The sequence below is a fragment of the Arachis ipaensis genome, chromosome B4 (assembly GCF_059453495.1).
Source record: "Arachis ipaensis isolate K30076 ecotype BB chromosome B4, ASM5945349v1, whole genome shotgun sequence".
In the NCBI taxonomy this organism is placed as follows: domain Eukaryota; kingdom Viridiplantae; phylum Streptophyta; class Magnoliopsida; order Fabales; family Fabaceae; genus Arachis; species Arachis ipaensis.
In genome coordinates, this window is record NC_142439.1 from 117,239,643 (window position 1) to 117,254,591 (window position 14,949).

At 32.8% G+C, this 14,949-nt stretch overlaps 1 protein-coding gene across 2 annotated transcripts; it reads left to right on the forward strand.

Moving 5' to 3' along the window:
- Positions 1-605: 605 nt before the first annotated feature.
- LOC107639677 (uncharacterized) lies at positions 606-6,582 on the forward strand. 2 transcript variants are annotated; one of them, XM_021121447.2, is made up of 8 exons: positions 606-1,240; positions 1,306-1,368; positions 2,292-2,390; positions 2,496-2,610; positions 4,928-4,969; positions 5,271-5,361; positions 6,004-6,079; positions 6,192-6,582. In XM_021121447.2, the coding sequence occupies exons 3-8, from the start codon at positions 2,300-2,302 to the stop codon at positions 6,269-6,271; spliced, it is 495 nt and encodes a 164-aa protein (XP_020977106.1). In that variant the 5' UTR covers positions 606-1,240; positions 1,306-1,368; positions 2,292-2,299; the 3' UTR covers positions 6,272-6,582. The 2 variants fall into 2 exon arrangements, with proteins under 2 accessions (XP_020977106.1, XP_088341586.1); XM_088485460.1 differs by having other exon boundaries at positions 2,306-2,390.
- Positions 6,583-14,949: the final 8,367 nt, after the last annotated feature.

Genomic DNA, 14,949 nt, shown 5'->3' on the forward strand with positions numbered 1-14,949 from the left:
GTTGGAGTTGCCCCCAACTTTTAAAAAGTTTTTTACAGTGCACGGACCCAAAACTTTTTTATAATAGAACAAAAATATATTAAAATAAATTTTATTCAATATTAATATATTTATATTTTAAAAGACACAAAAAAATATTTATAATTTGAAACTAAAATTATATATATACACACACAGAAAAATTAATAATTTTATTTATATTTATAATAATTATATATAAAAGTCAAAACAAAGAATATAAATTAGAATTTAATTAAAAAGTTAACTCTTTTCAACTAATTTCAATTAATATCAATCAATTTTTTAAAAATTATATTATTTATCTTAAAATTTAAACTCTCAAACTACAAAAAAATACTCATTCAGCCAAAGAAAAGAATAGGCTACGTTTTTTTTCGTGTTGCCTTTTTATAAGAGAAAAGAATACACAAATGCGGTATCATTTAAAAAGCGTAGTCTTAGGTATTATAGAAATCACTTATAAAGCGTAGCCGTAGGTTAATATCTATAAGTTCACTTTTCGTATCAAAGAGAACGCTTTTAAAAATAACTTATTTATTATGTTTTGGGTGCGCTTTAAAAGTGATGCCTAATGTATGTATGGCAAATTCCTAACACTTAGTAAATTTTTTTGTTCCCCTTTCAATTTCCTCCAGAAGAACACACCCCCACGAGACACTTCGCGCATAGCAAACCCTCTTCCCTCCAGAAGCACACCCTTTCGCCATTCTCACCTTCGCACATAACCCTCACCTTCGCCAACCCTTTCGCACACAACACACCCTCAAATAAACTCAGCAAAAATTTGCCCTCACCCAGTCACCCTCACTCACGCGACATACACCCTCATCCTCACTCCACCCACACACGAAAGAGGGAAGAAATCTGAAAGGGAGAACGGGAAGAAGAAGAAAAGTGAGGGAAGGAAGGAAAGGACGACGCCGGCTAAGGCTCCGCCGCCATCGTTGTCGAGCGCCAGTGAGAGAGAGAGAGCTCGAGGAAAAGAGAAAACGCGATGGAGGAGAGAAGAAGGGGGTGCTCCGTCGCCACTGAAGCTCCATCGCCGTTGCTAGGGCTTGTTGCCATCGCCGTTCTGCCACCGTCGGGCTGCTGTACTGCCGCCGAGGAGCTCGAAGGGATGTCTCGCCGCCGTCGTGCTTTGTCGCCAAGCTGTTGCGTTGCCGCTCATCTCTTCTTCACCGTCACCGCTCATCACCAACGTCGTATCCTCTGTCACCAGGTAAACATTCTCTGTTCTGTATCCTCCATTTCTCGCTCATTCTCTAACTCACTCTCACTTTTCAGTTCGAAAGTGGGTATGGTTTTGATAGTGATGATGAACTGCAACGGCTAATTAAGATAGAGAAGGTATGTATCAATTTTCAATTGGTTCTGTGAATTTTTGGGGGTTTTGGGTTCGAAGTTTAGGTTTTCAATTAGTTTAGCATCTTAAGGAAAAATTAGTGAAAAGAACAGGTTTCACACTGAAATATTTTGATTTATGTCTTGGTTCATACGCATTCCTTGAACATAGTGGTTGCTTTCAATTTCTAGCTTCAAGCTATATTCCTCTCTGATGCTTTTCAAATGCTTTTTTTGGTTATTTTTCATAGATGCTTTGAATTTTAGTGATAATAGCCAATTAAAATGTGTCAAAAAAATAACAGCAAATGGGAAAAAGGGAAAAACTTGGTCCTAGAATGTATAATACTGTTATTTGATGAAGCACACTGGAAATAAGAGTTTTATTAGCCGAGTTTTGAGTCAATTACATTACATATGGATAAAAATAGCTGTATAAATTCTTATGTAGCTTCTCATTCTTGTTGCAATTAAACGGCCATTCCTTACAAAAAGAATTGTAATGTATTATTATTTAATTACGTATCCAGAGAAAATAATAATTGTGTAGAAATTCCGTTAAAATTAAAGGGTTACTATAAAACTAATGAGTGTGAATGAATAAAGTAGGAAGAATTGGACGGAAATATTTATCTGTGCTGCTGCAGTCTCTAGCCTGTTATCCACTCTCCTAAAATTATTTGATTCTGAGTACTCAGGCCCTTGCTAATTAATAACATGGTAGGGTAGGGTTCCACTGCAACTTTCCTCTTATTCCCCCCGTATTGTCGTTTCTTTTAAATACTATATGTAGTTAGTTAGTCCTTTATGGAAGACATGCATAACTTCCACCAAAGCTTCCAGAAATTTGATTCCTTGCCTACGATTACTACTATAGTACTAATTGTCAAGCATTTTTTGTGTTTTTGTTAATTTCTTTTTCTCCAAAGCGAGCTTGATGCAGCTGCCACCAAGCTGCAGAAGGTTTATAAGAGTTACCATACCAGAAGAAACTTGGCAGATTGTGCTGTGGTGGTGGAGGAACTATGGTTAGTTTTTCATGAAAACATGCCTTTTTTGTTGGTGCGCCCTGAGTGTTTGATTAAATTTCTATCTTATACATGTAAATAATTAAATGTTTTTGAATGATGAAGGTGGAAGGCATTGGATTTTGCTGCTCTTAAAAGGAGTTCAGTTTCATTCTTTGATGTGGAGAAACAAGAATCTGCTGTGTCAAGGTGGGCAAGGGCAAGAACAAGAGCAGCTAAGGTATGTTTTTTTCCAATTCATCATGATTAAATTCCAAATAAAAATCAGGCTGCAACTAACCCAACCAACAACACTAACTTCATCTAGTTCTCTTCTTAATCTTAATTAATTTGATGTGATGTTTCCTTATTATATATAGTTCTACGTTCCTAGTAATCTTAGTGGAAAGTAATTAGCTGAAGTTGCTGATTTTTTGTTGAAAAGTGGTAGTTAATTACTGCACTCACCTAACTATATCAGCTTATAACTTTCGAGAGGTAAAATATCTATATAAAGGTATTGATGCTTTATTTGAATGTATTGATTTTTGTTTATCTATATAAAGAATTGTTTTTGTTTTTGAATGTTGGATGATCTGTTTTGTTATGATAAGAAATATGCATGCTGAGATAGAGATAGGAAGCCTACGCGTTTTGTTAATAATGTTGCTGGTTTGATTTATGAGCTTATTGATTGTGTGCTCCTTCGGGTGATTTTTCACTTGAGCTGTTTGATGAAATGCGCAATAGGCTTATACATGTAAAATCCAAGTTTGTTAGAATGCAGAATTTGTTGAAAGGCTAAAAGCCAAGTTTCATGATTGAATTAATTGATGATACATGCTAATGATTATTTGAGATGATTCTGGTCTATTTGTTATATATGATGCAGTAAATTGATGATAATATATGTGAATTGTTTGAGTGATTTGTGGCTGAATTGCTATGTTGAGTAATACAAAAATTGTTGATTTCATATGAGTACGCTTAAATGTAAAAAGTGACAAAAAATGGTGATTTATTAATCCTGAACAATTGGAGCTGATTTAATCTTTCCAACAAGTTACAATAGGTAAAAGAAAGTTAGAATGCAAGGTTAGAGTGAGTGAAAAGCTAGGAATCAATTTTTGACCTCTCAAAACCCGAGGTTACATGTTGCAGAATTATGTAGTTTCGGGCAGCAATTTGTGAACAAAACTGGGAGCAATCTAGCCACTCAAAATGAGTGAAATTATTTTTTTATGAAACCTTAAGATGTCTAGATTATTTTTCTAAAATTTCAGAATTTTTTAATGTGTGGTTTGGGAGATATGATTTTTAGAAAATGGTCATTTTCTGCAGAAACAATGCTGTTCGAATTCTAGAACAGCAACTTCAAAACCACATATCTCAATACTCAGAAACTCTTTGGAGATGAAACTAAAGAGAAATGAAATATTAGTATGTCTAGTATTTTATGTCCAAATTTCAGGACAATTTGAATTTTATAGAGAAAGTTGTATCTTCTGGAAGCAGGGCTGTTCACTGCTGCGACAGCACTCTTTCCTTAAAACAAAACCATATTTCGAGAGGCATAACTTTTTCTAGAGAAGTGAAAATGCTCTGGGACTTAAACTGGGTGAAAGATGGGTAAGTCTGGTTCAATCACACCAAAATTTAGGAGAATCCAACCAAAGATGGATTTTATATGATTTTTCTAAATTGGTTACTGCTTGCTGTTTTTCTGAAGTGTACTAAATCAGTAGCCAGTTTTTAAAAAATCATATAAAATTAAATTCTTAGAACGCAGTTGCAAAACCAAAACTAAAGTACACTTTAGGATTCCAATTTAAAATAAATAATAATATATTAGGATTTCTTTTGTCCCCTTTTTTTATATGTATAATATATTAGGTATATGTATAATATGTTATGCCTCTTATATTTGCATATGGTTAAGTTAATTGCTATGGCTGAAAATCATATGTTGTTGGCTTTATTGACACTTTAACACTTGAAGTTGTGTTGTTATGGCTGAAAATTGTTTGTGCAATTCTGGTTGTTGTAATTCTAGTTTTGTGCACTTCTCTTTGCTAGAATTCCTGTTTTTTTGCACTTTTGAATTTGTGCCTGGATTTGTGCATCTGTTTATCTTTGTCTATTACCCGTTTATCTGTTTATCTTTTCTCCTCTGCTTTCTCGCAAGACCCTTCATCATACCCTATCATCCTGGTGCTAGCTTCTGTTCTTGATGTTGCCATCACTAATCCAGTGTGCTGATACATGTGTAAAATTCTCCCTGTATCTGTGATTCCCTTATAGCATTGTATTCAGTTTTGTTTTGAATTTTGAAATAGAAAACTAATTATGATTTTATGTATTATTCTTGATATTTCCTTTTTGTTCAATAATTTTCTGTTTGATGATGAGTTCTCACACTTCCCACCTTCACAAGCTAAGCTAAATTGATATACATTGATATCACCGGGTCTTTCACCCTTCTGATTAATTTTTTTTTACTTTGGGTCCCTAACTTTAATTATTTAACCATTTTTCTTGTTCTTATTCATCTTTTTCAGGCAGCTAACCTCTATGAAAGGTTCGAGCAACACAGACACGTGGTTCGTTTCTCATCCAACATTGCATTCTTTTTAATTAGTGCTAAATTAAGACTTGAAATATGTTGCATTTGACTACTTCCTACTACAATACTTGTTATTTGTTATAGTACGTATTCTTAATTTGTATGTGTTGAATTATGAAATTGAAGTGATCAATGTGACTAATAGGATTTGTTAAATGGCATTTGTGCTTCCAAGAAAAGCAATGTTCGATTTAAAATAAATGACATTTGTGCTTCCAAGCTTCATTTGCAATTGCATTTTGCCATAGCCATTGCTTACTCTCCTTTATTTAGTGAAGCTTTCATGGCCCAAGACATTGGTCAATAAGTGGTTCAATATCAAGTGCAAAACTGATAACTTTCAAGCAGATGATGATGTCCTTTATCAAGGTAATTGACCAATTTTTCACATGGCTTCAATGCAATCTAGGACTCTAGAATTGGGATTCTTAGCTTTCATTAAAAAGATTATTTTTTATTTACTTTTTAAATGGCTAGACTAGTTAACTATACGTATATCTTTTCAATAATACAACCTCAATTCTGTTTAGCTTTTGTGAGCAATGTTCTTTTCTTTTCTTTCTTTGTTTATTTGATTTACCCTTAGTTTTGTTGTTTTCCAGCTTCCATGGTTTTTCCTACCATTATTGGTACCCCCAAATTTTTTTTTTTGTTTTGTTTGTTGTGTTGTGTTTGATTGAGTGACATGATTAAATAACAGTGGAAAGAGCACAGTTTTATTTATTTTATGGTTTTTCCTTTTGCATTTGGGATATTGGTGCAAATTTGATATATCTGTCTCAATTCATTTTTAATTCTACAATTTAGGTTGATGATTCTCACTTTACTCTTTGAAACAACGCCGTTTTCCCCTTTTGCACTAGAAATTAAGCTGATTGGCATGATTTTGTGAATTTAGCATTCAACTTTAATGAGAATAATAAAAAAGCAACAAGTTTGTTTTCTTGTATTTTTAATCTTTAATCTGATACTTGCAATTGGAACATGTGCTTCATTTGTTGCTCTTGCCAGGCATACTTTTCAGAATTCATTCAGTTCTATGATTTTGTTTTCTTCATGTGTCGCGAGAATGGTCAAAAGAATATTTGTAAGTAGCCCGGTCATTTCCTTCAATATAATCTTGTATTGATTGCGTATGGTGGTGAATCAGTATGCAAAATTCTTACATTCTTCTCTTTTTGAATTATGATAATTTGCAGCTGTAAGCAGGGCAGTAACTGCTTGGAAATTAGTTCTTGCTGGGAATGAACAAGGGAATGACCAAGGGAATGAACACTGATATAATTGTTAAGGCCAAGAGTTTTCTTGATGGTGATGAAGATCAGCATGAAAAAGATGTGTTTGAGAAGAATTTGAAGGTGCTTCAGAACATTTTTAGTCATTATGCCAAGATTAGAAGATTAATGATTTTCTGTTTGTTAAATTCTTTTTGGATATAAAGTGCAAACTTTGCATTTTAATTGATATGTAATACAAGTTTCATGTGACTTAAATTATCTTAAGTTATATTTTGATTGTTAATTGCTTTTTAAGATTATGTCTTTGAATTGTGTAAGGATAATTTTTATTATTTAAAAAAATTATTTAGTATAATTATGTGTTTAATTTTATTTTATAATATTTAACTCATTTAATTAAAAATGTAAAATTATATATGTAATAATATTATTAAATATTATGTTGTATAAAAAAATATTAGAATATTATATATATATATATATATATATATATATAGAAAATTAAAAAAAAAATAATGAGAGACCTAAAGCTACACTTATATAGAGTAGCTATGGTTATACAGAAAATTAAAAAAAAAAAGAGGGATCTAGGGCTACGCTTATAAAAAGTAGCTATGGTATACAATGTGGCTACGCTTTACAAGTGATGCAGTAGCGTTGAAAAGCGTAGCCTATTCTGGAAGAATGAAAGTTGAAAAGCGTAGCCTTTGGTCCTGGACAGCATCACTTGAAAAGCGTAGCCTATTCCCAAACGCCAAAAGCGTAGCCCTTGGTGCAGAAAAGCGTAGCCTTTGAGAATAGGCAACGGGCGAATAGGAATCACCCCAAAAAGCATAGTCGTAGCCCAAAAAGCGTAGCCATAGCCTAAGGCATCATTTTTTTTCACTTTTAACTACACTTTTCAAGTGTACCTGAATGGATGTTTTTCTTATAGTAGTCTCTAAAAAATTGAAAATTTTTATAATTAAAAAAATAATTAACATTAGATAATTAAAAGTCAATTTTTTATAATTTTTTATTATTTAATATATAAATAATATTTTTTTATCAACCAATTTTTTTAAAAAAATAAAAATTTTATTTATATTTCAAAAATTAAGCATCAGTTTAGTAATTAATTAATTGACTATTTTAAAAAGAACATTTATCATTATTTATTATTTTTTAATTTTAGTTTTGATACTAAATTAAATTTATTGCGATATATATAATTACATATTAAATTTAACAAAATATTTTTTTAACATATTCTAAAAAAATAATTTATAATTTAATATAAAAATAAAGATAATATAATAATATGATCAAATATATTTATTTATATATAATTATTATTAATTTTTCATTCACCTAATGGGAACAAGTATCCCCTCTCTAACCTAGGTATGTGTCCCTGACAGTACATGAAACCGATACACCTTCCAATATATATATATATATATATATATATATACACTCGCGAATTAAGATAAAATTACCATTTTATGAATACAATGCATATTTTGTTGCTTTTTAATTTTGTTTTTTAATTTTTATTTTGTATGGATACTATAAATCTAAATCTAAAGATTAAATTTGTAGTTTTTCAATTTTTTTTTTATAAATATATAAATTTGAGAATCAGATTTATTTTTTTATTTTAAATTTTTTAAATATATAAATCTGATCCTCAGATTTATATTTTAGTATTACAAAAATTTTTAAACGTATTAATTGGACTTTTCGATTTGCATTATGATAAGAAAAAATTTATTTCACCACAAATCAGATCCTTAGATTTGTGCACTATAAAATTTAACCCTCAAATTTTTGAGGTTTCGATTTATTATTTAAAATTTAAAAAAATTAAAATTCATGTAAAAAAAACACACCAATTAATTATGATACTGATTATACACCATCTTTTTCCATTTCTAAAAAAATTAGTCGATAGGTAATATTTTTTAATCAATATTAGTCAATATTTTTAAAATTATTTTATTTATATTAAATTTTAAATTTTAAATCATAAATTAATAATCACATATTTTAAATTATAAATACTAAATCTTAATATTAACTACTAAAATTAATTTCTTATATTTTTATATATTTGTTATTTTTATATTTTATTATTTTTTTAATATCTATTATGTATTACTAATTTGACAATGCTTAAACCCTCCGTCATTGCATTGAATAGATAGAATTAGAAGTAATCAAATCCAAATTAATTTTAGTTAAACATGTGAACATGGTTTTTGAGCTAAAAAACACACAACTTGTGAGACTTTGAGCCTTTATATATGGTTACATTATTTAACTATAATTATTTTATTCTTGTGTGTTTACTTCTCTATGATTGTAATTTATATTTTGTTTCATCCTATATGTCCAATGCTTAATATATTTATATGCTTGCATATGATTGAGGCCATTATCTGTTTAGCTCACTTATCCCAAATAAACCTACCCTTTCAATTACCTTTGTTAGCCACTTTGAGCCTTTAAATCCCATTTGTTCTTTATTTTACCACATTACTAGCCTTAAGTAGAAAAACAATTTTATATCCCAATTGAATCTTTGGTTAGCTTAAGATAGAATTGTGTGTTAATTAAATATGGAAAAATTGTGGGAACAAAAGATAATAAGGGAATGTGTCATGATAATATAATGGGAATTTGAGTACCTACTCATGTTAAACTATAAGAATTAGAAATCTATGTGCATTGATAAGCTGCATTTAAAAAAAATATATAAAAAAAAATCCAAAAATATTCAATAATTAAATAAGGGGACAAAATTACCCCAATATTAAGTTAAGAATTCAAAGATCAATGCATGTATGATAAAATTAAAATAAAAGTTGATACATGAGTAAGGAATGTGAAAGGAAAATTTTGGGTAGCTAGGTATGAAATTTAAGTTATATAGAATGTCCATATGTGTGGGTTAAAGCTTAGGTTAATTAAAGATTTAATTTATAAGCTTACTTAACCATATATGTATCATTACCCTTACCTTGGCCCCATTACAACCTTGAAAAGACCTCATGATGTTTGCATTGGTATATTAAATGTTGTTGATTGGTTAGGTGAAGAACAAAAATTAGAAAGCATGATTAGAGAAGGATAGAGTGATTACCCTATACACTAGAGAGATTAGAGCATACATACATCATCAGTGAGGGTTCAATGCTTAAATTCTATGTTCCCTGCTTTCATGAGCTACCTTCTTGCATTTTAATATGTTCTTACTGTATAAGAATTGAATTAGTGGAATTTGATTTGTGATTGTCTTGAAGAGCTTATTTACTTTTAACCAGGTAGACAAGAATCATATAGTTGCATTCATATATATAAGTTGTATTGCATTGCATTAGTTTTACATGTTCCTACTCATTTATTTTATCTCCTTCAACTAAGCATGAGGACATGCTAATATCTAAGTGTGGGGAGGTTGATAAACCACTATTTTATGGTTTATATTGTGTTTAATTGTGCGGTTTTATCAAATTTTTATCCACTTATTCATATGATAAGCATGCATTTATAATTCCTTCCTAAAAATAATTCATGGTTGAAAACTTGCTTCCTAGAGACTTTTAATTTTGTATTTTTTATTCTCCTTTATTCCATTCGATGTCGTGATCTGTGTGTTAAGTGTTTCAGGCTTTAAAGGGCATGAATGACTTGGAGATTAGAAAGGAAGCTTGCAAAAATGGAAGGAACACAAGAAATTAAGGAGATGACCAGCGAGAAGTGACGCGGACGCATGGCTCACGCGACCGCGCGACATAGAGGAAATTGCAGTGACGCGGACGCATGGCTCATGCGACTGCGCGGATTGGAAACTGCACAAGTGACGCGAAGGCGTGGACGACGAGCACGCGTGGAAAGGCAAAACGCTAGATGACACAAACGGCTGGATGACGCGATCGCGTGACATGCGCAATCTGCAGAATTCGCTGGGGGCGATTTTGGGCCCTGTTTTGACCCAGTTTTCGGCCCAGAAAAGCAGATTAGAGCCAGGGAACATGCAGAGGCGATACACAACATTCATTCCGCATAATTTTAGTTTTAGATCTGATTTTACCTCTCCTCTATGTTTTCTCTCTACATATTCATAGTTCTTAGGATTTGATTTTATTGCTTTTTGGATTGGGATATTGAGAAGAGTTATTACCTCCGTCAAGATTTCGTCATTCTAGTTTGTTTCCTTACTTGTCTCTTACTCTTCCATGTCTTCAATTTATTCAGAATCACTATTGGATTATTTTTAGAATTCATTAATACAAGAACTATTTTTATTTTTAATTGATCTTTTAATTATTATTTATCATGTCTTTCTTTATTTCCCTTTCTTATGTTATGAAGTTTACATTCATAATGAGCGAGTAGTTCCATAACTTGATTGGGAGTTGATTGAAAGGAGGACCTTGAGTTGGAATGCTCAAGAGAAAAATTATAATTGGGTTTATTGTTGGATTGTCCTCTAGTCACTAACACTAATCCTTTCCAAGGGAGAGGATTGGAACTTGTGAATAGAAATAGCTTTCCAACTTGCTTGACTTTCCTCTACCTAGTAAGGGATAACTAAGCAGAACAACCTTCAATCATCAATTAATCTTGAGAGTACTCCAGCAAGAATAGGATTCCAACTAATCTACTCCCAGTCAAGGTTTTTATTTAAAATTACATAAATTCTCTCATTTAATTTCTTGTTTATCAACTCAACCATTTTTAGAAAACATCTGATTAATAAAATAGCACATCTTTCTGCAACTCGTTGGGAGACGACCTGGGATTCATACTCCCAGTATTTTAATTCTAATTTTTGTGACAACCCCTTCTAAATTGATAAACGGAATTTCGGTTGGTTAAGGACTGTACTTGCAACGTACCTCTTATAATAATTTCTTAACTCGCCAATTTCCGCCACCTCAATTTTTGGCGCCGTTGCCGGGGAGTTGCAATAAAGTGCTAAATTATTGATTAGATTTTATTTATTTGTATTTTATTTTATTTTGCTACTATGAGCTGCATGTTTCTTTCGTTAAATGACGCGTTCACTTCCTGATCCAAGCTTGCCAGTATTTGATCCTGAGATTGAAAGAACTATCTCACGAATAAGGCAAGCTTGGCGTCGGTTAGTCCTCTCTGAGGGCGAATCTGAAATGTCACTTGAGGAAGAAACAAGCTCCCTTTCTGCTGATTCAGTTGATTTACGTTCAGGTGACATGGCAGCACCTAGGAGAATTACTATCCAGGAGGCTGGAGCCCCTGATTTCACAATGCAACCGTTTCAAGCGCATCACCCAGCAATGGCTACAGACTTTGAAATAAAGACTGCACTGCTCAACTTGATGCCTAAGTTTCATGGCTTACCTGCTCAAGAGCCTATCAAGCACCTGAGGGATTTCCAAGCAGCATGTTCTACTGTCAGGCGTGATGGTGCAGATGAAACTTCTATTCTGTTGAAAGCTTTCCCGTTCTCTCTTGAGGGAAAAGCAAGAGAGTGATACTACACTCAAACCGTAGCAACTGTTTCTGACTGGGATACGCTTAGAAGAGAATTTTTGGAAAAATTCTTTCTAGCTGAAATTACTGATAAACTGAGGAAAGATATTTCCATGATTGTTCAGGACGAATTCGAGACTCTCTATGAATATTGGGAGCGCTTCAACAATCTTCTGGAAGCATGTCCCTACCATATGATTGACAAGATAGTGTTGCTCGGCTACGTCACACAGGGCATGAGACCCCAAGATAAGACCACATTGGAAAATGCTAGCAATGGGTCTATGAAAAAGTACAAGACCACTGATGAGGCATGGCAATTGATCAGCGACTTAGCTAAATCTACTCGGAATCACAGGCAAAAACAAGGCCGTTCAAAAGCTGTTGCAGAAGTATCCTCTAGCAGAGAGACTGCTGCTCTGACTCAGAGTATATGTGAGATGACCAACTTACTGAAGCAGATGCAGTTGAATCAACAACAAGCTCAGCAAGCTCAACCTTCTCCACCACAGCAAAGCCAATAGTTAGTCCCACAGAGAGTGTGCGGGATCTGTGCTGATTATAGCCATTATACTGACGAATGTCTGCAGCTTCAGTAGGAAGACAACACTGTGGCAGCCACTCATAACTTCTATGACCGTTCCAATCAAGGATACAATCAAGGTGGCAATTACAACCACGGATGGTAGGACAATTCGAACCAAGGTTGGAGAGATAATTCTAACCAGGGCTGGAGGGACAACAATAACAGAGGAGGCAGAGATAATAAGGGAAATCAGAGGTGGAATAATAACAACAACAGGCAGCAGAACCAGAACCAACCTTACAGAGCACCTCACCTGAGGCAATTCCAAGGATCACAACACAACCAACAGCAGACCTCTCAGATCACTTGTCCTTCTTCATCTTCTAATGATGTGTTACTACAATCTATTGATTAGAGCATACATACATCATCAGTGAGGGTTCAATGCTTAAATTCTATGTTCCCTACTTTCATGAGCTACCTTCTAGCATTTTTATCTGTTCTTACTGTATAAGAATTGAATTAGTGGAATTTGATTTGTGATTGTCTTGAAGAGCTTATTTACTTTTAACCAGGTAGACAAGAATCATATAGTTGCATTCATATATATATAAGTTGCATTGCATTGCATGAGTTTTACATGTTCCTACTCATTTATTTTATCTCCTTCAACTAAGCATGAGGACATGCTAATATCTAAGTGTGGGGAGGTTGATAAACCACTATTTTATGGTTTATATTGTGCTTAATTGTGCGTTTTTATCAAATCTTTACCCACTTATTCATATGATAAGCATGCATTTATAATTCCTTCCTAAAAATAATTCATGGTTGAAAACTTGCTTCCTAGAGACTTTTAATTTTGTATTTTTATTCTCCTTTATTCCATTCGATGCCGTGATCTGTGTGTTAAGTGTTTCAGGCTTTAAAGGGCATGAATAACTTGGAGATTAGAAAGGAAGCTTGCAAAAATGGAAGGAACACAAGAAATTAAGGAGATGACCAGCGAGAAGTGACGCGGACGCATGGCTCACGCGACCGCGCGACATAGAGGATATTGCAGTGACGCAGACGCATGGCTCACGCGACCGCGCGGATTGTAAACTGCACAAGTGACGCAAAGGCGTGGACGACGCGCACGCGTGGCAAGGCAAAACGCTGGATGACGCGAACGCCTGGATGACGCGATTGCGTGATATGCGTGATCTGCAGAATCTGCAGAATTTGCTGGGGGCGATTTTGGGCCCTGTTTTAACCCGGTTTTCGGCCTAGAAAAGAATATTAGAGCCAGGGAACATGCAGAGGCGATACACAACATTCATTCCTCATAATTTTAGTTTTAGATCTGATTTTACCTCTCCTCTAGGTTTTCTCTCTATACATTCATAGTTCTTAGGATTTGATTTTATTGCTTTTTGGATTGGGATATTGAGAAGAGTTATTACCTCCGTCAAGATTTCGTCATTCTAGTTTGTTTTCTTACTTGTCTCTTACTTTTCCATGTCTTCAATTTATTCAGAATCACTATTGGATTATTTTTAAAATTCATTAATACAAAAACTATTTTTATTTTTAATTGATCTTTTAATTATTATTTATCATGTCTTTCTTTATTTCCCTTTCTTATGTTATGAAGTTTACATTAATAATGAGCGAGTAGTTCCATAACTTGATTAGGAGTTGATTGAAAGGAGGACCTTGAGTTGGAATGCTCAAGAGAAAATTGTAATTGGGTTTATTGTTGGATTGTCCTCTAGTCACTGACACTAATCCTTTCTAAGGGAGAGGATTGGAACTTGTGAATAGAAATAGCTTTCCAACTTGCTTGACTTTCCTCTACCTAGTAAGGGATAACTAAGCAGAACAACCTTCAATCATCAATTAATCTTGAGAGTACTCCAGCAAGAATAGGGCTTCCAACTAATCTACTCCCAGTCAAGGTTTTTATTTAAAATTACATAAATTCTCTAATTTAATTTCTTATTTATCAACTCAACCATTTTTAGAAAACATCTGATTAATAAAATAGCACATCTTTCTGCAACTCGTTGGGAGACGACCTGTGATCCATACTCCCAGTATTTTAATTCTAATTTTTGTGACAACCCCTTCTAAATTGATAAACGGAATTTCGGTTGGTTAAGGACTGTACTTGCAACGTACCTCTTATAATAATTTCTTAACTCGCCAATTTTCGCCACGTCACTGACACACGAACTTTGAAATCTTATAAGACACTGGACACGTATATATATATATATATATATATATATATATATATATATATATATATATATACCGTAATTTTATTGATATTAAAATATAAATTAATTTTTTAATTATTTTTAAAGTTTTTAATTATATAAAGTATCTAAAATATTTTTTACTTTAATAAATAATAATATATATTATTTATAAATTTATTTCAAGAATACATGTTAAGAATAATGTTGGACATGCTGACACGTGATGGTATTTCGGTGTGTCTGGGGTAAATTTTTTATTTTTTTTAAGACACGGTTAAACACAGTAGACACGTGTGTCAAACGAGTGTCGATGAATATCGTTTCCAAAATGTGTCCAATACGTAGACATGACAACTCAGATGTTTGTGCTTCATAGATGTTAAGACTTGTTATATATGTATATTTAATTTTTATTAAATATACAAGAAGCTTGGGTGCATTATACAGG